Below are 20,369 nucleotides of genomic sequence, written 5' to 3' on the forward strand. Positions count from 1 at the left end.
GGTACTCAGGGTGCCCAGAGAAGGCCGACTCTGGCCAATGGAAACCAGGCTGTGTGGGAGAGGGGGAATGAGACATTTGGTAGAAATAAGTGAAGAGTCATAAACTTGCAGGACTGGAAGTTTCCCCTTGGGCAGAGGCACTGAGGATCTGAGTAGAAAAGGCCTCGTGAGCAAGACCGAGATGGGGAAGGGGGACCCCACACCACCACATGAGTCCCCCAAAGACCTCTCCTTAGACACTGTATTTAGAAGCCCAGGCCCAGGGTGCTGCTTACAGGGAACAGAGGAGGCATGGACGAACGGGAGCCTGCATGGACAGGAAGCAGATGTCTTCACAAGACTGTCTTCTTCTCTTTCTCTGTTTCTGGAGGCTCTATCTCCTCCAGCTCCAATCCTAAGTTGCTCTCGCCTTTCTTCTGGGCCTTTTTCTCCTCTCGCCTCTCCTTCTTGTCTTCTTGACTGTAGGGTACAGAGACAACAGAGCTCATAAGAAACAAGCCCTGACACTTAATGGCTGTCTTGGGAGGAGCACTGCTGTGCTCCCCAGCCCTGGTCATGGTGCCACCTTGCAGGGTAAAGCAGAAGGATCCCTAGCCCATTGCATGGATGGTTGGATGATGGCTGTGTGGATGGATGGATGGATGGGTGGGTAGATGGATGGATGGGTGGATGGGCGCGCGCGCGTGTGTGTGTGTGTGTGTGTGTGTGTGTGTATGGATAAATGGGTGGATGGGTAGGTGGATGAATGGTGGAGGGATAGGTGGGTGGATGGGTAGATGGATGAATGGATGGTTGATAAATGGTTGGATGGATGGTGGATGGGCAGATGGATGGATGGGTAGGTGGGTGGATGGATGGTGAATGGGGAAATGGATGGATGGATGGGTGATGGATGGGTGGTTAGGTGGGTGGATGGATGGTGAATGGATGGATGGATGGATTGATGTGTGGGTGTGTGGATGGATGAATGGGTAGATGGATGGATGGATGGTGGAAGGATGGGTGGGTGGATGGGTAGATGGATGTGTGGGTGGATGGTGGTGGATGGATGATGGATGGGTGAGTGGGTAGAGAACAGAATGATGGGAGTGAAGGAATTGGCCAGGCTGGGGGAAAGCTCAGGAGAACGGGAGAGTCGAGATCCTTTCCTGCCTCCTGAGGATCAGAATCCCGTTCACCAGATGGAGTCAGCTCACAGACAGGGCGAACACTGGGTCCGTACTTCTCCCCTAAAGCCATCTTGGCTAAGCTGAGCCCCTCAGTCAGCCTGGCCTGGCCAGCTGCCCCAAGCCTCGGCTCATTGGACTCTGCCCCCTCCCAGTCTCCAGCTCCCTCTCAAACTGTCATGACCAGAAGTAGCTAGAGCTCCTGAAGAGACCCACGCCTGGAGGTCCCACTGCACCCATGCCACAGATTTGTCCACACCAATTCTGTGTCTGCAGCATACCAGGCCCTGAGCTGTGTATGACAGACAAGGTCAAAGGTAAGTTCCTGCCCTCCAGGAGCTGCTGTCTATGCCATGATTCGTGGTGATTTGGTGAGGGGCAGACAAGAGGTAGGACCAGGGCACACGGAAGGAAGGTTGCTGGTCATAAGGAGCCTCTTAGAGGTCAAACTCCTGAGCAGGGAGTGAAGGGAAACAAGTTCTTTTGAGAGGGAAGAGTATGTGCAAAGGTCCAGGGGCAGGAATTTGCTGAGGTATTGAAGGGAGGAAAGGTCATCTGTGCACACCTGCCCCCCACCCCAGGAGGGGCTCACCCCGACAGTACCTCAGACCTGGGTTCTGCCTGGATTCTGCTCTCATAACCTGCTCCTCTTCATCCCCAGCTCTGCAGAGATGGAGACCAGGGTGTGAGTCTGGGGGAGGGGCTGGAGGTGAGCATAGCGTCTGCCTTGGTTTCCCAGCAAGCACAGGAGGGCATGGGGCTCCCTGGCTGCTTGGGCAGGGACAGGCAGAGTTGGGGTTGGGTGGGGTCCAAGGAGGAACAGGTAAATGGGGTGAGCCAGAGACTGAAGGGAGAAGGGAGTGGGTATGAGAGGCAAGGGCAGCATTTGGACAGAGCCGGCACCGGGAGCAGGGGAGGGGGAGGCTTTAGGCACAAGTGTGGGGTCTGGGGGGGGGTCCCCACCTGGTTTTGGAGCACCAGAAGCGGTTGGCCAGCATGAGCACGAAGACGATGAACAGGAACCCCACTACGGCAGCCAGCCCAGTGAGCCATGGCTTCAAGCGTCGCTCTGTGGCTGTGGGGAAAGGGGGAGCGGGGAGGGGATTCAGAGACTGAAGAGGACAGGGGCAGTGGGGCAGGGGTGTTCAGGAGGGGGGGACCAGGCCCTGGTAGGGTGGGGTTTTACAGAGAAGGAGGGGGCTAGGGCTCAGAGAGGCTGGGGGGGGATCTCGGGAAGAACCGGGGTGGTGGGTGAGGAAGGGGCTCAGGGGGCTCCATGAGGGGGGTATGTAGAGGAGACAGGGATTGTGAGTCAGGGAGAAGGGAGGGGGTCTGGGAGGAGGGAGAGCTCCGACCTGAGATGGGGGAGCAGGCGACCTGGGCGGGAGGCTGTGTGAAGGCCTCAGTTTCCCCTCATGGGAAATGAGAGGGACAGTTCAAGGCCGACCCTACCCCTTGACCCGAGTCCTACCCTGCTGGGCGTCGGCAGGCGACAGGAGGAGAGTGCCTAGGATGAGGAGTGTCGCCAGGGTGCGCATGGCGGTCCCGAGAGTCAGCGTCCAGATCGGCGTCCACCTGCAGAGAGCTGCCCCCGGCCCGGCCTGGACACGGTGGGGGCGTGGCCTGGGCGTGGCCACCTCGGGGCGGGGCCTGGCGAAGGCTGCTCTGGAGGCGGAGGGCGTGGCCTGGGCGTGGCCGGGCCCGAGTGGAAAGGGGCGGGGCGCGGGGTGGCCCGGACACCGCGGGGGCGGGGCCTGGGGAGGCCCAGCGGAACTGAGGTGGGAGGGGCCTCGCGCAGGTTGGCCTGCCTGTATACGGCGGGGGCGGGGCCGATGGGGGCGGGGACAGCCACGGGGGTGTGGCCTGGTTGGGGCGGGGCCTCCCTGGTTGCCCGCACCTTCTGCCCTTGGCCGACCCAGGGTCCTGTGCATGTCGCTCCCATGGGGAGGGCAGAGTCTATACCTGGTATAACTTTAACTCAGGGTGTCATCTTTCCCTGCACTCCGCCCTGGGGACCAGCAACCTCAAGGCCCAGGAGGTCCCTTCTGCCTGGTCCAGACGGAGATGAACTTAGTTCTCACTCCTCCTCCTCCCCCCCCCAAACCAAAGCACTGGTCCCCCACGTCCCCTCTGCCCCTGCGTGGGCACGCAGGTGTGATCTGACACGTACGACCCGCATGGTCCCCTCTGCGGCCTTGCACGGGGCTTCTGCCGGGCTCAGTGATTTTACACACACTAGCTGTTTCTCTGCCCCACCCCCCACACAGACATCTGGCCAACGCTAGCCTTGCACACTCAGAGTCAGAGGCGGGACACAGACCCCCGTCTGCCGCCCGCACCGGCCCGTGTGCACAGAGGCGGGCGGAGGCCAGGTGCCCCACACCGTCTCCACATCTGGATGACCCACTGCGGCTGAGGAACGGGGTGCCAGGGGAGCCCCGTCTTCCTTCCTGTCCTGCCCTTAACCTTGGTCCTTCACGTTGATCAGATAGGGAGCCCTGCCTGGGCAAAGGGGCAAGGCCCCACCCCGGCCGCCACGGCACAGGCCCGTGACAGGAGGGCTCAGGTGTTTATGAAGCACCTGCTGGCATACCCAGGGGTTCCGGGTTCCGGCCTTGGGCACATGCCGCTCAGCAGAATCAGGACAAGCTGCGGGCCTTGATTCAACCCGCCATGCAGCTATCAGCCTTGTTGGGGAATCAGGATTCCAAGACGCACTCCAAAGCTGAGAGGGGGGTCAGAGGTCATTTGGAGATTGGGGCACACTGCAGGGTGAGCAAGGGCAAGGCCCATGTGGGAGCCTCTGCCTTCCAAAGTAAGCCACCCTGGGCAAGGGCCATGCCCCAAGTGGTAGAACAGCGCTTGGCAAACTCGCCTGAGGCTCTGAGTTCAAGTGTCAGTGCGGCTAAAGGAGAGCATCCTGATGGGCTGTCAGTGGCTCGTCCTGCGGCTCTGAGACTGTTGCAGGATTGGAAAGTCAGTGTTTCCATCTGTTAAATGGAATCTTAAGCAATATAAGGGTGTGTGTGTGTGTGTGTGTGTGTGTGTGTGTTGGTACCAGGTAGGGTTTGAACTCAGCACCTGATGCTGTCCCTTAGCTTTTTCCGACCAAGGCTAGCGATCTACCACTTGAGCCACAGCTCCACTTCCAGCTTTTTGCTGGCTAATTGGAGATGTTTCCCTAGCCTTTTGTGCCCAGGCTGGCTTTGAACTGTGATCCGCAGATCTCAGCCTCTGGAGTAGCTAGGATGACAGGCGTGAGCCATGGCACCCAGCTTGGAGAAACTTGACATAGGGTGTCAGCTGCAGTGAATATGGTCCAAGTAATTCTTTTAATCTCTTTTTAAAACGTTTACAGATTGTCACTCATTGGCTTTGGCTCCGTGTGGCGGGGGGCTATGGGGTGTGGGGTGGCAGGAACAGCCGGCCCCTAAGTATCCATTGAAACCTTTGGTCCACTGAGTGAGCCCCATCCTCCTGGCAGCACAGGACTGGTCAGGCACCGGGTCCGGCCCAGCTCCCTGCCCGGCTCAGTGCAGCCTCCAGAATGAGCTTTGTACTTCCGGTTCCTTGAAAGTGATGGAGGGGCGGCGGGGATCCAGGGCAGGGCCTTCCGGTCGGACGCCTTCCCCACCCCCACCAGCCTCCTCCTCTCCTCGCCAGGCCAGGGCCAGCTGCAGGTCTAGCTCTTCCAGATCCTCACCCGCCAGGCTGGCACGCAGCTCCCGGGGGGCGTCCTCCTGGTCCGGCTTCGGACCAAAGGCCCAATCTGTGCAAGGGCAACTTCTGAGGACCCCCTTCCCCACCCCCATCCATCCTATCCCCTCCCTAGCTAGGAGGGGACACCCCAACACCCCAGGGCACCCCAGCCCAAGGCAGATTGGCAGCAGGGAGCGGCTCACCAGCCAGGTCGTGGGCAAGGTCTTTGATGAGGTGGCCAACGATGGCATAAGCCACTACCACCACCAAGAACGTGGCCATCATCAGGTACAGCACGTACCGGGGAAGCTGGATGGCGTCAAGCGGGGGAGGCCGGTACTCCTCATACATCGGTGGCGCCAGGCTCCAGCCCTCCGCCTCCTCCTCATCAGGCATGGCGATCACCGGCAGCAGGAAAGGCCGGAGGTGACCGACACAACGGAAGTATTAAAGGGCTTTGGGCTAAGAGGATTGGTCGGCTCCCCCTTGGCCACCATCTGCCTGGATTAATCTCACTGAAAATCACTTCCGCCCACCAGCCTCCTCCTTCCCTTGGCTGCAGCTATACTAGGCTTGACCACAGGACCTTAGCACATGCAAGGTCCCCCCATCTTGAGATTTTCCCATGGCTGCCTCCTTTCATTCATTTTGGTCACCTCCTATTGGTTGAGCATTTACAATGACTGGGCAGTCTCAGAGTCTGGAATAGATCTAGGAACACACCGCCTGCCTTCGAAGAGCGGAGGCCCCAGTTGAAAAGCCAGGAGACAACCTTGAACCGTGTGGAGTCATGGGGAAAGGCCAATTCCAAGTAGGGAGCTAGCCAGGCACTGAGGGCTCATGCCTGCAATCCCAGATCAGAGGCTGAGAACTGAGGATCAAGGTTCAAAGCCAGCCCGGGCAGGAAAGTCTGTGAGACTCTTATCTCCAATAAACTACCTAGAAAAAGCTGGAAGTGGCGCTGTGACCCAAGTGCTAGAGCACTAGCCTTGACCACCAAGAGGCTCAGGGACAGTGCCCAGATCCTGAATTCAAGATCCAGGAGAAAAAAAAAAAAAAAAAGGTAGGAAGAAAGCTAGCTGGGAGTATCAGGAAGAAAAGCACCCAGACAGAGGGCACAGACTGAGCCAAGGCCCTAGGGCAGAACCTAGCCTGGTGAGTTGCAGGGCCATGGGAGGGGCTAAGAGGAAGGAGGAGGCCGGGAGGGGATGACTAGGTCACAGTACCCTGTAGGTTAACTCAGGGAGGTGCGACCCTTGTCTGTAGGCAGAGGGACTGGATGTGATGCTCAAGGGTGCCCTCTGGTGGCCGCAGGGAGGGCTGGGCAAGTCAGGGCCAAGGAGGAGGGAGATCCAGGTGGGAGAAATTCTAAGAGGAAAATGGGATGCATTCAGAGTGAGCACGTGGAATGGCAGGGTTTCCGTTACTGCTGTGGGCCTCTGGAGGCAGTAGAGCCAGTGGCCAGAAAGACCTGATTTCAAATCCCAGCACTGACCCCTGCTTTTTTTTTTTTTTTGCTGGTCCTGGGGCTCTGTCCCTGGAATCATCTTCTGGCTCTCTTGGTGGTTAATTGAAGATCTCACAGATCACAGATTTTATTGTCTGGGCTGGCTTTGAACCAAGATCCTCAGATCTCAGCCTCCTGAGTAGTTGGGATTACAGGTATGAACCACCAGTGTGAGCTCTCTTTCCTTCATTTCCTTCCTGCACAGGGTATCAGACACCCAGCTGGCCTCGTTCCCCTTGGACCACCACACCAAGCTTTTTTTCCTGTCCCATAACACCTCCAAACCCTGATTTCCAAGAAGTCCTGTTCCCAGGTACTGGGTGGGGGGTGGAAGGAACAGGATGAAGCATATGCTTTGGGGAACACAGTTCAACCTAAGTGTTGTTGCTGCAATTGCTACTCTGGGAGGGGCTGCAGCAGGAGCACAGGGCAGGTACAGAGAACAGGGAGGGAGAGCTGCAAGATGGATCTGTAACTGAGGTCTTGGTCACCCTCCATGGGGCGCTGGAATCCCCGCAGGACTTGCAGGGGGCTGGCATCATCTTGACCCCCAGGCCGCACCTCCACCCACTCAGGGACAAGCAAGGCAGTGACTATGGGGTACAGATGAGTCCCACAGCCGGTGCTCTTAGCTGTACCACTGAACCCCTTTCTGAGTCTCCAGTGGGAGCTGGCTATTTCCCGTGAAGTTATGGGGAAAGGCAGGGGCACAGGTGGCAGTGGGTGGAAGGTCACGAGCCCCACGCCCGCGTGCGCACATGCTCACACACAGAGGTTACTGTCACTTGGCAAAAATAATTTAATGTTGCATTGGGACGGGTCCTGTGGTCTGCTCTGCCCACAGGGGTGGAGTGAGAGGCTGGCAGACTGTTACCTTGGCCCTTTCCAGCCTGGCCCAGGTCAGAGGCCTCTGCTGGTAGGGGCCGGAGCTGGGGGCGGGGCCTGGGCCGGGGGCGGGGCCTGGGCCGGGGGCGGGGCCTGGGCCGGGGGCGGGGCCGGCTCGGGCTGCGCGCGCAGGCGCTCCAGGCCGTCGGCGTACTGGAAGGCGGCGGCGTTCTCGTGGTCGTACATGTCCAGCGCCACCTCGCAGCTCTCCCGCACCACGCGCTCGGGGTCGGCCGCGTGGGCCCGCAGCGCGGCCAGGCAGGCGGGGCGGGCGATGGCGCCCAGGGCCTCGGCGCACTCGTGCCGCACCATGGGGCTCTCGGCGCGGCGGGCCAGCGCGGCGGCCAGGCCGGGCACGGCGGCCTCGTGCTGCAGCTGCCCCAGGACGTAGCCCACCTCGTGCCGGAACAGGGCGCTGCCGCAGCGCAGGCCTGCGGGGCGGCCGGCGCGGGGTCAGCCGCGGGGTCAGGGCGGATGGGTGGGACCCCGCCCCGGCCCCCCCTCGCCCCGGGCCCCGCCCCGGCTCCCGCCCCCGGGCTCCCCGGTCCCCGCCCCGGCCCCCGCTCACCCTCGGCCAGCGCCAGCGCCGCCTCCTCGCCGCCCGCGTTGCGCAGCGCGAACATGGCGCGGGTAGCGGTCGAAGAGCGGCCGCGCCTCGTCCAGCAGCGCCTCGCGCAGGCGCCCCACGTCCCGCTCCTCCGCGGGGGGCGCGGGGTCCACCGAGAGGTAGGGCCCCGCCGCCGCCGGCGCCCCGGGGTGCTGCCGCAGCCACTCCAGCCGCCGCACGGCCAGCTGGCACGTCTCGGCCACCTGCGGGAAGAGGGGCCGGGCAGCACATCGAGTGAGCACGCAGACCCGGGGGTGGACGCGGCCCGAGAGGGATGGGCAGGGGAGGGCCCCAGGGAGGTGCCCCCCAACCCAGGAGAAGGGGGGAAACAGCCAGGGCAAAGGTCCTGGGGAGGGACGCCGTGCAGGGGGGGAGAGGCGGGGGGGGGGGCAGGGGGGGAGAGGCGGGGGGCGGGGGAGACCGGGAGGGGCGGGGGGGGAGCCGGGGGGGCGGGGGGGGCGGGGGGGGAGGCGGGGGGGGGAGAGCCGGGGGGCGGGGGGAGAGCCGGGGGGGCAGGGGTGGAGAGGCGGGGGGGGGGGGGGAGAGCCGGGGGGAGAGGCGGGGGGCGGGGGGGAGAGCCGGGGGGGCGGGGGGGAGAGCCGGGGGGGGGGCAGGGGTGGAGAGGCGGGGGGGGCAGGGGGGGAGAGGCGGGGGGCGGGGGAGACCTGGGGGGCGGGGGGGGAGCCGGGGGGGCGGGGGGGGGAGCCGGGGGGGCGGGGGGGAGCCGGGGGGGCGGCGGGGGGTGGGGGGGGAGAGCCGGGGGGACGGGGGGAGAGCCGGGGGGGGCAGGGGTGGAGAGGCGGGGGGGAGAGCCGGGGGGGGCAGGGGGGGAGGCGGGGGGGGGAGGCGGGGGGGCGGGGGGGAGAGCCGGGGGGGCAGGGGTGGAGAGGCGGGGGGGCGGGGGGGAGAGGCGGGGGGGCGGGGGGGAGAGGCGGGCGGCAGGGGTGGAGAGGCGGGGGGGCGGGGGGGAGAGGCGGGGGGGCAGGGGTGGAGAGGCGGGGGGGCGGGGGGGAGAGGCGGGCGGCAGGGGTGGAGAGGCGGGGGGGCGGGGGGGAGAGCCGGGGGGGCAGGGGTGGAGAGGCGGGGGGGGGGGGGGGGGGGGAGAGGCGGGCGGCAGGGGTGGAGAGGCGGGCGGCAGGGGTGGAGAGGCGGGGGGGGGGGGGGGGGGGCAGGGGTGGAGAGGCGGGCGGCAGGGGTGGAGAGCGGGGCGGCAGTGGGCAGCGGGCGGCAGTGGGCAGCGGAGGGAGGGGAGGAGGGGGAGAGGGTCTGGGGGTGGCAGAGGGTACTCAGTGTAAGGTCTGCCCCCAGCCTCGCAGGCCCTGGGCAGACACCTCCCTACCTCTGGGCTGTTTCCTCCCAGTATCTGTTCCCTAGGTAACTGGCACACCTGGAAGCAGTCACCTCCCCCTCCTGCTAGGCCACATGCGGCCGCCCCTGGTCACAAGCCCTCTGACTGTAGGAGGGTCCCAGGCCCGCGAGGTCACGTGGGGATCGTGTGGCCACACCTCTTCCCATCCCTGGCCTAGTCCTGGGGGGTCGTGGGGGGGTCCCCCTTGGCCATACTTCTCCACCAAGCACCAGTGGGGGCAGCAGTTCGTAAATAAACTTCTTTTCCTGCCTGAATACGTTGTGGTGTTGTTCTCTGCATCGGCTACCTAACGAAACCTACCTACTTAGTAAACCTTACACTTGGGATTTTGTCCTCCAGCCCAATGGAGGCCCTAAGTACTTAAGCATGGCCCGTGCCTTCCCACCTGCCTGTGGTTGCTAGGAGAGACTGACAGGAACGAGAGAAGCGGACAGGAACGAGAGAAGCGGACAGGAAAGGCAGAGGATAAATAAACACAAAGATGTGTGCACGCTCATGTACGAATGTGCATACACGCGTGCGCACGCGTGCGCGCACACACACACGCACACGCACGCACACACACACACACACACACGCCCGCAGCACCCTGACTCATAAGGGCCAAAAAAGGTAGAAACAACTCAAAAATGCCCACAAATGGATACACAGCCTGGTCAGCCACACAATGGAGTATTTCTCAGCCATGAACAAGTCTTGGCTGTGACCCAAGTTCCAACATGGAGGGACCCTGAGCCACTGTGCTAAGTGAGGGAAGCAGCTGCCAAAGGCGCGCGCGCGCGCGTGTGTGTGCGTGCGTGTGTGTGCGTGTGCGCGTGTGTGTGCGTGTGCGTGTATGTATGTGTATGTGTGCGTGTGTGTGCGTGTGTGCGTGTGTGTGTGTGCGTGTGTGCGTGCGTGCGCGTGTGTGTGTGCGTGTGTGTGTGTGTGTATGTGTGTGTGTGTGCGTGTGTGTGTGCGTGTGCGTGTGTGCGTGTATGTGTGTGTGTGCGTACATGTGCGTGTGTGTGTGCGTGTGCGTGTGTGTGTGTGTGTGTGTCTCCATCGACAGGAAACATCCAGGACGGGTGGGTCCAGAGACAGGAAGTGGAGGGAGAACTGAAATAACTGCTCATGGGGGTAGGGATTCTTTCTGAGGTGAGGAGAACGTTCTGGAATTAGATGGTACGGCTAGTTGCACAGGCCTACAACTATTTCAACATGCTGAAAGGTACAGGGAAGCTTGAAGAAATCCAGGGGCCGAGGTGAGGTGGTGGGGTGGGAGATGGGGGGGGGGGGGCTGGCTCCCAGGGCCCCCTAGGGCCAGCAGATCTTGCTGAAGTCTTGCTGGCCGGTTGCTCACCATGGAGTGCCCTTGCCCAAGGGGTTGCGCTGGCAACCAGAGATGGTTCTAAAGCTGGACAAGGTCAGCCTGGGGAAGGGCAGGGAGGAGGTGGGGCCAGGGCCTCCTTACCTCAACCACAGGGTCCGTGGAATATTGCTTCAAGAGTTCCAAGACTTCCGGGTTCCCGATGGCCCCTAGAGCCTCCCCTGAGAACAAGCCGGAGCACCCTGGTTGGTTAGTGAGTCAGGAAATAGAACCTCCTTGGGGCTGTCAATCAACTGTCACCCCTCCCAGCAACTCTGCCTGTTCAGGTAGCACACACTCAAGTTTTTCTTTTTTGGGGGGTAGTGGGGTTTGAACCCAGGGCTTTTGCACTTGCTAGTGACTGGCATGATGCTGCTGAGCCATGGTTTCAGCCCTGTTTCTCACTGGTTATATTTAGGATAGGGTCTCGATTCCTACCCAAGCCAGGGCCTCAGCCATGGCCTGCTTACTCGCAGGTTTGCATGCTTCCCTCCCTCGGACTTTTCTATGCGGGCTGGCCTGACACGGCAAGCCTCCTAATTTTAGCCTCCCATTAATCTGCAATAGATGCATGCTCTATTGCTTGCAGCTATGGGTCGAGAAGAGAGTCTCATCAACTTTTCTGACTGGACTGGCCTAGAACTACCTAATCCTACCATTCTCAACCTCCTGAGTAGCTGGGATTAAGACATGTGCCACTAGAGCCCAGCTCCGCTCGTATCTGTCAGCAGTGAACATTGGTTTATGTCAGGGGATGCAGAAGGCTATCGGCAATCTCTGTGGCCACCATCTACTGATGGAAATGTGAACAGTGGTTTTTACAAATTTTCTTTTTTCTGTTGTGCTGGGGTTTGAACTCAGGGCCTTGCACTTGATCAGCTTGCTTGTTGTGACTGCTGCTTTTCCACTTGAACATGCATCTAGCTCAGTTTTGGGCTAGTTAGTTGGAGATGGTGTCTTGGACTTTTCTAGCCAGGCTGGCCTCAAACCATAATCCTCCAGATCTCAGCCTCCTGAGTGTCTTGGATTATAGGTATGGGCTATCAGAGCCCAGATGAAACAGTGAATTTTAAAGAAAAAAAAAAACACCCCAAAATCCACCCAGATGTGGCACAGATCTCTGGTCCATAACACTTGGGAAGTGGCAGCAGAAGGATCACAAGTTCCAGGCCAACTAGGGCCCCACAAAGAGGCACCAACTCTACACAAAATGGGAGAAGCAGGAGTCCCTGATGTGCAATCTCTGTGGTTACACATAAAAGTTTTGGTGGCAAACTGCCACACCACTCACTGACAGGTGGCTGGGAGTTGTGGTTAAGAAAGCTGGGACGCCCCTCCTCCCCAGGCTGTCCACGGGAGAGCCTGTGTCCCTCACCGGCCTCGTGGCGCACCATGGGCTCCTGGCGGGTGTCTCGCAGCACGTCCACCAGCACAGGGATGGCGCGGGTGTCCTGCATCTGGCCCAGGCAGTAGGCCAGCTCGTGCTTGAGCAGGGCAGACTCGTCCTTGAAGGCGCGGCTGATCCAGGCGATGGCACTGGGGCCCCCGAGCCCCCGCAGCGTGAAGAGTGCCCGGAAGCGGGCCTGCAGGGGCTGCAAGGGGTCCACCAGCCTCTGGCCGATCGAATCCACCTCCTGCTCGGTCACCATGGCACCTGCCTCCGCCCACAGGCTCTCTCCGGCCTGGTTCTTATCTGGTGGCAAGAATCTAGAGCAGAAAAATGAAAGCCTGGATTAGAGGCAAGCTCAGCAGGGTCTCCCGCCTAAGAGCCCAGCCCTACCTGCCGGCTTGCGGTGCAACTTCCCTAAAGTCACCTCCCTTTTCTGGGCCTCGATCTCGATAGCAGCTCTTTCTCTGTGTATCAGTGATGGCTTCTACTGGACAGCTCACCTTCAGCCGCCCCAGAGATTGAGCATAACAGCGGAGGTCATTGCTGACATACAGGGGAAAACTGGCAGAGGCTAAGGCCCCAGGACATTTGCACATGCTACCTTCCCTGGGTCTCAACCATCACCTCCTCCGGGAAGCCTTCCCTATCACAGTCTGCATTATCACCTTCCGCCTCTACGTTGTACTGCATGTTTACTGAATTAGTACTTATGGCTAGTCTTAACCCTGGCTAGAATAAAACCCTGAAGGCAAGGACTGTATCTTGGTCCCTGCTGTATTCCCAGCACTCAGCACAAGATTGTGCACACAGTAGGTCCACAATAAAAACAAGAACCCTAACAATGCTGGGCATCAGTGGTAACCCTAGTCAGGAGGCTGAGATCTGAAAACTGCAGCTCAAAACCAGCCCAGGCAAGAAAAAAAAGTCAGTGAGACTCTTACCTCCAATTAATCAGCAACAAGCCAGGAGGTAGAGGTGTGGTTCAACTGGTAGAGCACCAGCCTTGAGAAATTAAAAAAAACAAAAAAACAAAAAACAACAACACTAAGGGAAAACACCCTAACAACCATAGCAGCTAGCATGTCCATACCACTTACTACACACATCAGGTCTCTTAAAGCTTACCATGGCCCTGAGACACACGTGCTTGGACTATGTAGCAAAAGCAAAGGCATACTTAGGACCAACCTGCACATAGCAATCCAAACAGCCCAGCTCTTGACAAGTTTTAGGGTTTTTTCCTTTTTTAATCTCCTTATTTAAGACAGGGTCTTATTCTGAGTGCTCCTGAATGCTGAGATTACAAATGGATGCTACCACACCCGCCTCAAAGATGGTGCGTGTGTCTCCAACTTCTTGACAAATAGAGGAACTGGCAGGTTCTTCACAGTCGTAACTAGCAGGCTGTGGCATGCCTGCGGCCCTCTCTAATGGCGTCAGTAGGGTTAATGAGGGATGCAAGGGACGGATGGCTGCTTTGGCACAGTGACCATCAATTAAAGGAGTGCTACACCTTAGAAAAGAGCTCATCAGAGCCTACAGGCATGTGTGAGATGGAAGGGCTAACCCAGCAGGAAGGTCCGACCTCCTAGTTCTATCCAAAGCGCTGTCTCTAAGGGTAGATGGGAACCTGTATTTCCTGCTCTTGAGCCTCCCTCAAAACAGGTCAGAAAGGCTCCGGCTGGCTTCTCATCCCAGAGATCTTTTTTTGTTGTTGGTGGTGGTTGTGGGGCTTGAACTCTGGGCCTGGGCCCTGTCCTTCAGCTCTTCAGCTTAAGGCTAGCGCTCTACCACTTGAGCCACAGTGCCAATTTCAGTTTTCTGAGTGGTTTATTGGAGATCAGAGTCTCACAGACTTTCCTGCCTGGGCTGGCTTTGAACCTCGATCCTCAAGATCTCAGCCTCCTGAGTAGCTAGGATTACAGGCTTGAGCCACCAGCGCCCGGCCCCTAGAGTACCTTAAACTCCCCGAAAGAAGAGAATGATCTATGGCTAGGACTGTCTCTAGGTACAGAACATTGAGAAGGGTGAAGAGATTGTGGGGGGTTCTTGAGTGAACCCTGAGCTGGGGTAAAAATGTCTTTAAATTGAAAGTCACCTGTAATCCCAGTACTAGGAAGTCCTAGGAAAAAAGACTTTTTGAGTTCAAGGCCAGCCAAGGAGACATCCCTCTCTCTGCTCAGCACATCCAGCTACCTGTTGCTCTGAAATTCACACTTCACATCCGTTTGGGATGGGCAGTGGCAGAAGGGTGAGGACCTGGGGCTCAGTAAATCAGCCCCGACCAACTGAGAAGGGGGGAGGTTGCTTGCCCTGTTAAGGTCTAGCATGCAGACACAGGTCGGGTGATGATGGTTCACACCTATAATCCTTGTTACTCAGGAGGCTGAGATCTGAGGATCGGAGTTCAAAGCCAGGCCGGGCGGGGAAAGTCCATGAGACCCTTATCTCCAATGAACCACTGAAAACACCAGCAGTGGGGCTCTGTGGCTCAAAGGGGTAGAGGGGCTAGCCTTGAGCCCTCAAAGAGCTCAAGGGACAGCACCCTGGCCCCGAGTTCAAGCCCCACTGACCGACCAAACTACGACAGAATAAAACGCAGACCGGATGAATCAACCGGGAAGAAGGGGACCGTTGACCACTGGGGACCCCGTCGCCTTCTAGAGTCTCATCACTAGACTTCAACCTGCCCAGAAAAGGGGCTCCCCGAAACGGATCCCTCGGGGGAGGGGGGAAACTCAGGATCCCTGGGGGAGGGGGGAAACTCTCAGGATCCCTCGGGGGAGGGGGGGAAACTCTCAGGATCCCTCGGGGGAGGGGGGAAACTCAGGATCCCTGGGGGAGGGGGGGAAACTCTCAGGATCCCTGGGGGAGGGGGGAAACTCTCAGGATCCCTGGGGGAGGGGAGAAACTCAGGATCCCTGGGGGAGGGGGGAAACTCTCAGGATCCCTGGGGGAGGGGAGAAACTCAGGATCCCTGGGGGAGGGGGGGAAACTCAGGATCCCTGGGGGAGGGGGGGGAAACTCAGGATCCCTGGGGGAGGGGGGGAAACTCAGGATCCCTGGGGGAGGGGGGAAACTCAGGATCCCTGGGGGAGGGGGGGAAACTCAGGATCCCTGGGGGAGGGGGGAAACTCAGGATCCCTGGGGGAGAGGGGGGGTCCCCAGAATCCACACTGCCGCCCCCCCCACCCAGCGCAGGACGCGAGCATCTCAGAACCCCTCTCACGTGACCTCTCGCTGCTGGATCCCTCCCCAAACCTGCAAACGGGGGGCGGGGGGGGGGGGTGTCCCGACGTCCCCTCCCCCCAGGGCTCACCAGCGAAGGGATCGGCGGAGCAGCCGTGGAGAAGGCGCTGACCGGAGGCCGGGCCCCGGATGTCCCCCGGGGCGGCCCTCCCCGGCCCGCCCGCCAGACCCGTCCACACGGCCTCGGAGAAGCAGGCTGGCGGGCTTCACCAGACGCTTCACCAGCCCAGACGCTCGCGGCGCGCCCTGGGGGCCGCCATCTTGTCGCCCACGTGACCGGGCGGGCGCCACCAATGCCGCCACGGGGTGGAGGGGGGAGCGGTGAAAAGCTCCGTCGGCGAAGGAAGCCCCCGAAGCCACAGGCCGCACGGGGGACACAAGAAGAACGCCCCGCGGCATCAGAAGAGCAGTAAACCTCCTGAGAGAAGGGTCGCTTCCGCCCTTCCTCCGGAAGGAGAAGCAGAGCCACTCCGGTCCCCCCCCAGGTACAAGTGGAAATGGTTTGACCCATTCCTGAGGAGCCCGGATGCGAGCCGGGTAAGGGTGGGAGCGCAGGGCTGGAGCGCCTCATAACGGAGCATGCGCAGCGCGTCCGGGGCGTGGCCAGGCTCGAGGGGCGTGGCCAATGGCCTGGGCGAAGCCCCGGGGAGGGTGATTTTAAAAAGGAAAATGAGAAGTCGTTCATTCATTCGTTCGTTCGCTTCGTAAGTAATGAGTGGGCGCTCAAGACTAGACGGCCGGGTGCTGCTTTTACCTTCGTAAGCCTCTAGTCTCATTCCTGAGGAAGACAGAAAGTAGATGAAATAAGTAAGCCGAAGTCCTTTGGATGGGAAAGAAGATGTGTCAGTACGTAGAGGAGGAGCGGGATGATTTCTTTTTACTGTTATTTTTTTTAAGGGACTGGGGTTCACACTCTGGGGTTCACACTCGTGGCTTGGGGGTACCGTTTTTAGTTTTGAGATTGTGACCTTTGAGTAATGACTTGATAAGACAAAAATAAAATAATAAGACTAGAAAAGTGTTGGGGAGAGGAACTTTGCTTTGGAGGAAGAGCTATCCAGAACCACGAAGGACTTGCCTTTTTTTTTTTCTTCACAAAATGAATCATCAGGGCTGGGGATGTGAGGTCAAACCCCAGTGTAAGGTCCGCTCCTGGATGGCGAGCAGACTCCACCCTCCTCGCAGCAAAGTCTCCACCCAGTACCTGCGTTACCTAGGCAACTGGCACACCTGGAAGAGGTCACACCTGCATCCGCCGAGGGCACATCTGAGTTTGATGTGGCCACACCTTTCTCCGCCCATACCCTACATAAGGCCTAGCCCAGGTCCAGAAGCTCTCTTTTTCTAGCTCTTTTTTCTAGCTCTTTTCTAGCTCTTTCCCAGCTCTTTCCCAGCTCTTTCCCAGGCCTTTCCCCACCTCCACGTGGAGGGCCAAGATGCCCTGGTGCCAGCCAGAACGATGAACAAACCTACCCCTTACCTGAATACCACGTGCATGGTGCTGTTCTTACTCGGCTACCTCTTTTTAAAAACCTAACAGCAACCAGGCGCTGGTGGCTCACACCTGTAATCCTAGCTACTCAGGAGGCTGAGATCTGAGGATCGTGGTTCAAAGCCAGCCCGGGCAGGAGAGACCGTAAGACTCCTATCTCCAATAAACCACCAGAAAACCGGAAGTGGCGCTGTAGCTCAAGTGGTAGAGCGCTTGCCTTGAGCTGAAGAGCTGAGGGACAGCACTCAGGCCCAGAGTTCAAGCCCCACGACCGACAAAAAAATAAATAAATAAAAACCTAACAGCCAGTATCATTGAAAAATTAAAGTGGGGCACCAGTGGCTCATACCCCTAATCCTAGCTACTCTGGTTAGAACCTTTTTTTTTGGGGGGGGGGTCTGGTCGTGAGGCCTGAACTCTGGGCCTGGGTGCTGTCCCTCAGCTCTTCAGCTCAAGGCTAGCACTCTACCACTTGAGCCACAGCGCCACTTCCGGCTTTTTTCTTTCTGATTATGTGTGCTGAGGAATGGAACCCAGGGCCTCAGGCATGCAAGGCAAGCGCCCTACCACTGAGCCACCTTCCCAGCCCTGGTTAGAAAAAAATCAGTTTCTATCTGGGCACCAGGAGCTCACACCTATAATCCTAGCTACTCAGGAAGCTGAGATCTGAGGATCACGGTTCAAAGCCAGCCTAGGCAGGAAAAGCTGTAGGATTCTTTATCTCCAATTAACCACCAGAAAACCGGAAGTGGCACTGTGGCTCATAGTGGTAGAGCACTAGCCTTTAGTAAAAGAATTCAGGAGCAGCTTCTAGGTCCTACAAGCCAAAAGAAAAAATTAAAAATTAAAAAATTAATTTCTGGTTTAATGCTTCATTCATTCATTCATGCATTCACTCAGCCTGTGTGCCTTCCATTATCATAGGCACCAAAGCACATCCAGCCTCTGGCTCCTCATTTCTTTTTGTCGTTGTTGTTGTTGGTCAATGGGCTTGAACTCTGGGCCTGGGCGCTGTCCCTGAGCCTCTTTGTGCTCAAGGCTAACGCTCTGCCACTTCAGCCACAGTGTCACTTCTGGCATTTTATAAGTAGTTTATGGGAGAGAAACATCTCTCAGACTTTCCTGCCTAGCTGGCTTTAAACTTTGTCCCTCAGACCTCAGCCTCCTGAGAAACTAGGATTGCAGGCATGTGAGCCACTAGGGCCCAGACTGATTGACTTTTCTCCTTGTCATTGCCTCTTTAGGTATTTGAAAGTTAAACCAAACCGCAGATAACCAGCTTTGTAGCAATCCTTGGCCAAGTGCCAGAGACTCAGCCATGTTCCTGGCTTTGGGTGATATTTTCAGTTTTTCTTGTGCAGCCTCTGAAAGTCACAGGGCAGAGTGTCTGGTGGGATCATGCTCCAGGATGCTCTGCGGGAGCAGATAAGCCTAGGGGTGCAGGAAGCAGATACTGGAAGCCACAACCAAACCAAGGCTGGAGAAAGTCTGAGAACTTGGCATGTGGCCAGCTGACCTGTGACACTGATAGCCGGAGAGAAATGGTGCCAATGACAGGCACTTGGGTCATGGCTTTTCCTGGGTCCTCTACGTTCAATGAGGCTTCAAAGGCTCCAAGTCTGGAATGGAGCTATAGACAGGGTCTGTCTATACCTATTCTAGGATGTGTGTCACATCCTAGAAGCTCCAGGAAGCACCCTTTCTGCTTCTTCCAGGAGCTGATGAAGCTAGTGACTTGCATACTCATGACTGATTTAAGTGTTTTGCCTGTACTGGGTTTTGAACTTAGGACCTCATTCTTATTAAGCAGGTGCTCCTCCATTGGAGTCACATCTCCAGCACTTTTTGCTTTAGTTCTTTTTCAGCTAAGGTCTCCCATTTTGCCTAGATCAGCCTGAATGAACTGTGATCCTCCTATTTATACTCGTGACATAGCTGGGATGATAGATGTGTGCTACTACACCTAGCTTTTTTTTTTCTTTTTTTGTTGGTTATGGGCCTTGAACTCTCGCCTGTGCGCTGTCCCTCAGCTCTTCAGTTCAAGGCGAGCACTCTACCACTTGAGCTACAGTGCCATTTCTGGTTTTCTGGTGGTTTACTGGAAATAAGAGTTTCATAGACTTTCCTGCCTGGGCTGGTTTTGAACTGTGATCCTCAGATCTCAGCCTCCTGAGTAGGTAGAATTACAGGCGTGAGCCACCGGCGCCCGGCTATACCTAGCTTCTTGATTAAGATGAGGTCTCTCACGCTTTTTGCCCAGACTGGCCTCCAACGACAGTCCTACCAATCTCCATCGCCTTAGTAGCTAAAATTACTGGTGTGTGCCACAGGTCCCAGTGAGTTTTCTATTTTTTTTTTCTTGTTTCTATTTATTGTAGCTTCAAACTGGGTCACATTCTGTGAAGTCCAGACTGATTTAGAACTCTTGATCCTCGGGCTGGGAAGATGGCTCAGTGGTAGAGTGCTTGCCTTGCATGCATGAGGCCCTGGGTTCGATTCCTCAGCACCACATAAGCAAAAAGAAAAAAGCTGGAAGTGGCGCTGTGGCTCAAGTGGTAGAGCGCTAGCCTTGAGCTGAAGAGCTGAGGGACAGCGCCCAGGCCCAGAGTTCAGACCCCATGACCGGACCCAAAAAAAAAAAAAAGAACTCTTGATCCTCCTGCTTCAGCTTCTGGAACAGCTGTGGTTACAGTGTGGCCACTATGCCTAAGAGCAGGTGTTTTTTGTTGTTGTTGTTTATTAATGTTTTGTTGTTTTAAAACAGTTGTCCAGATCACATGTGCAATATTGGTTATCTTGATTTGTAGTAGAGGGCACCCACTGTTACATTACAAACCTATTACTGAGTCAGATATCTGGCCTGAGGAGAAGAGAAATCAGATCTAAAAATGGGGTAGCTCATGCTTGTAATCCTAGCTACTCAGGAGGCTGAGATCTGAGGATCACAGTTCAAAGCTAGCCCTGGCAGGAAAGTCTGTGAGATCCTTATCTCCAATAAACCACTAGAAAACCAGAAGTGGAGCTGAAATGCTGAGAGATCACAGTCAAGCCCAGAAGTCAAGCCCCACCAACGACCAAAAAAAAAAAGGGGTGTGTGTGGCCCCCATGGCGGGGCCTTGGGCTCCATTCCCAGTACTGCAAAACAAAACAACAAAACAAAAATCAGAAAGACCTACTTCACAAAGTATTTATTTATTCACTTATTTATTGTCGGTCATAGGGCTTGAACTCTGTCCCTGCGCTCTTCAACTCATGGCCTGAGCACTGTTTCTGAGCTTTTGCTCAAGGCTAGCAGTCTATCACTTTGAGCCACAACTCCACTTCCAGTTTTCTGGAGGTTAACTGGAAATTAAAGTCTCACAGACTTTCCTGCCTCAGCTGGCTGGCTTTGAACTGCAATCCTCAGATCTCAGTCTCCTGAGATGAGCCACCAGCAACCAGCCTAACATATTCTTTATTGTCACCATTCAAGATAGTAGCTACTACCTAGTCCTATCTCAATGGATTCATTAATGGCTTCCTACAGTTCTCAGCCTTTTACATCTGGCTTTCTGAAAGCAATGTCCTCAAGGTGCATCTATGTTGAGGCCTGTTATCATCAGAGCCTCATTCCTTTATATTGTGAAATAAAGTTCCATTGTATGAACAAAGCTCTAC

General features: G+C 57.5%; 2 protein-coding genes across 3 annotated transcripts; both read right to left on the reverse strand.

Annotated features, from left to right (window-relative positions):
* Positions 1 to 223: 223 nt before the first annotated feature.
* On the reverse strand, positions 224 to 2,785 carry Smim24 (small integral membrane protein 24). 2 transcript variants are annotated; one of them, XM_042693816.1, is made up of 4 exons: positions 2,638 to 2,785; positions 2,130 to 2,247; positions 1,770 to 1,829; positions 224 to 459 (listed from the first exon to the last, which is right to left on the reverse strand). In XM_042693816.1, the coding sequence occupies exons 1-4, from the start codon at positions 2,702 to 2,704 to the stop codon at positions 333 to 335; spliced, it is 372 nt and encodes a 123-aa protein (XP_042549750.1). In that variant the 5' UTR covers positions 2,705 to 2,785; the 3' UTR covers positions 224 to 332. The 2 variants fall into 2 exon arrangements, with proteins under 2 accessions (XP_042549750.1, XP_042549751.1); XM_042693817.1 differs by having other exon boundaries at positions 2,130 to 2,241; positions 2,638 to 2,781.
* A 3,983-nt stretch (positions 2,786 to 6,768) lies between these two features.
* Dohh (deoxyhypusine hydroxylase) lies at positions 6,769 to 15,486 on the reverse strand. The gene is given in 7 exon segments (XM_042693915.1): positions 6,769 to 6,942; positions 7,351 to 7,688; positions 7,826 to 7,886; positions 7,888 to 8,067; positions 10,687 to 10,763; positions 11,957 to 12,288; positions 15,291 to 15,486. Coding segments are annotated over 6 exon segments (1,104 nt in total). The 5' UTR covers positions 12,231 to 12,288; positions 15,291 to 15,486.
* Positions 15,487 to 20,369: the final 4,883 nt, after the last annotated feature.

This window comes from Dipodomys spectabilis, unplaced genomic scaffold, assembly GCF_019054845.1.
Source record: "Dipodomys spectabilis isolate Male_0828 unplaced genomic scaffold, ASM1905484v1 ptg000173l, whole genome shotgun sequence".
NCBI lineage: Eukaryota > Metazoa > Chordata > Mammalia > Rodentia > Heteromyidae > Dipodomys > Dipodomys spectabilis.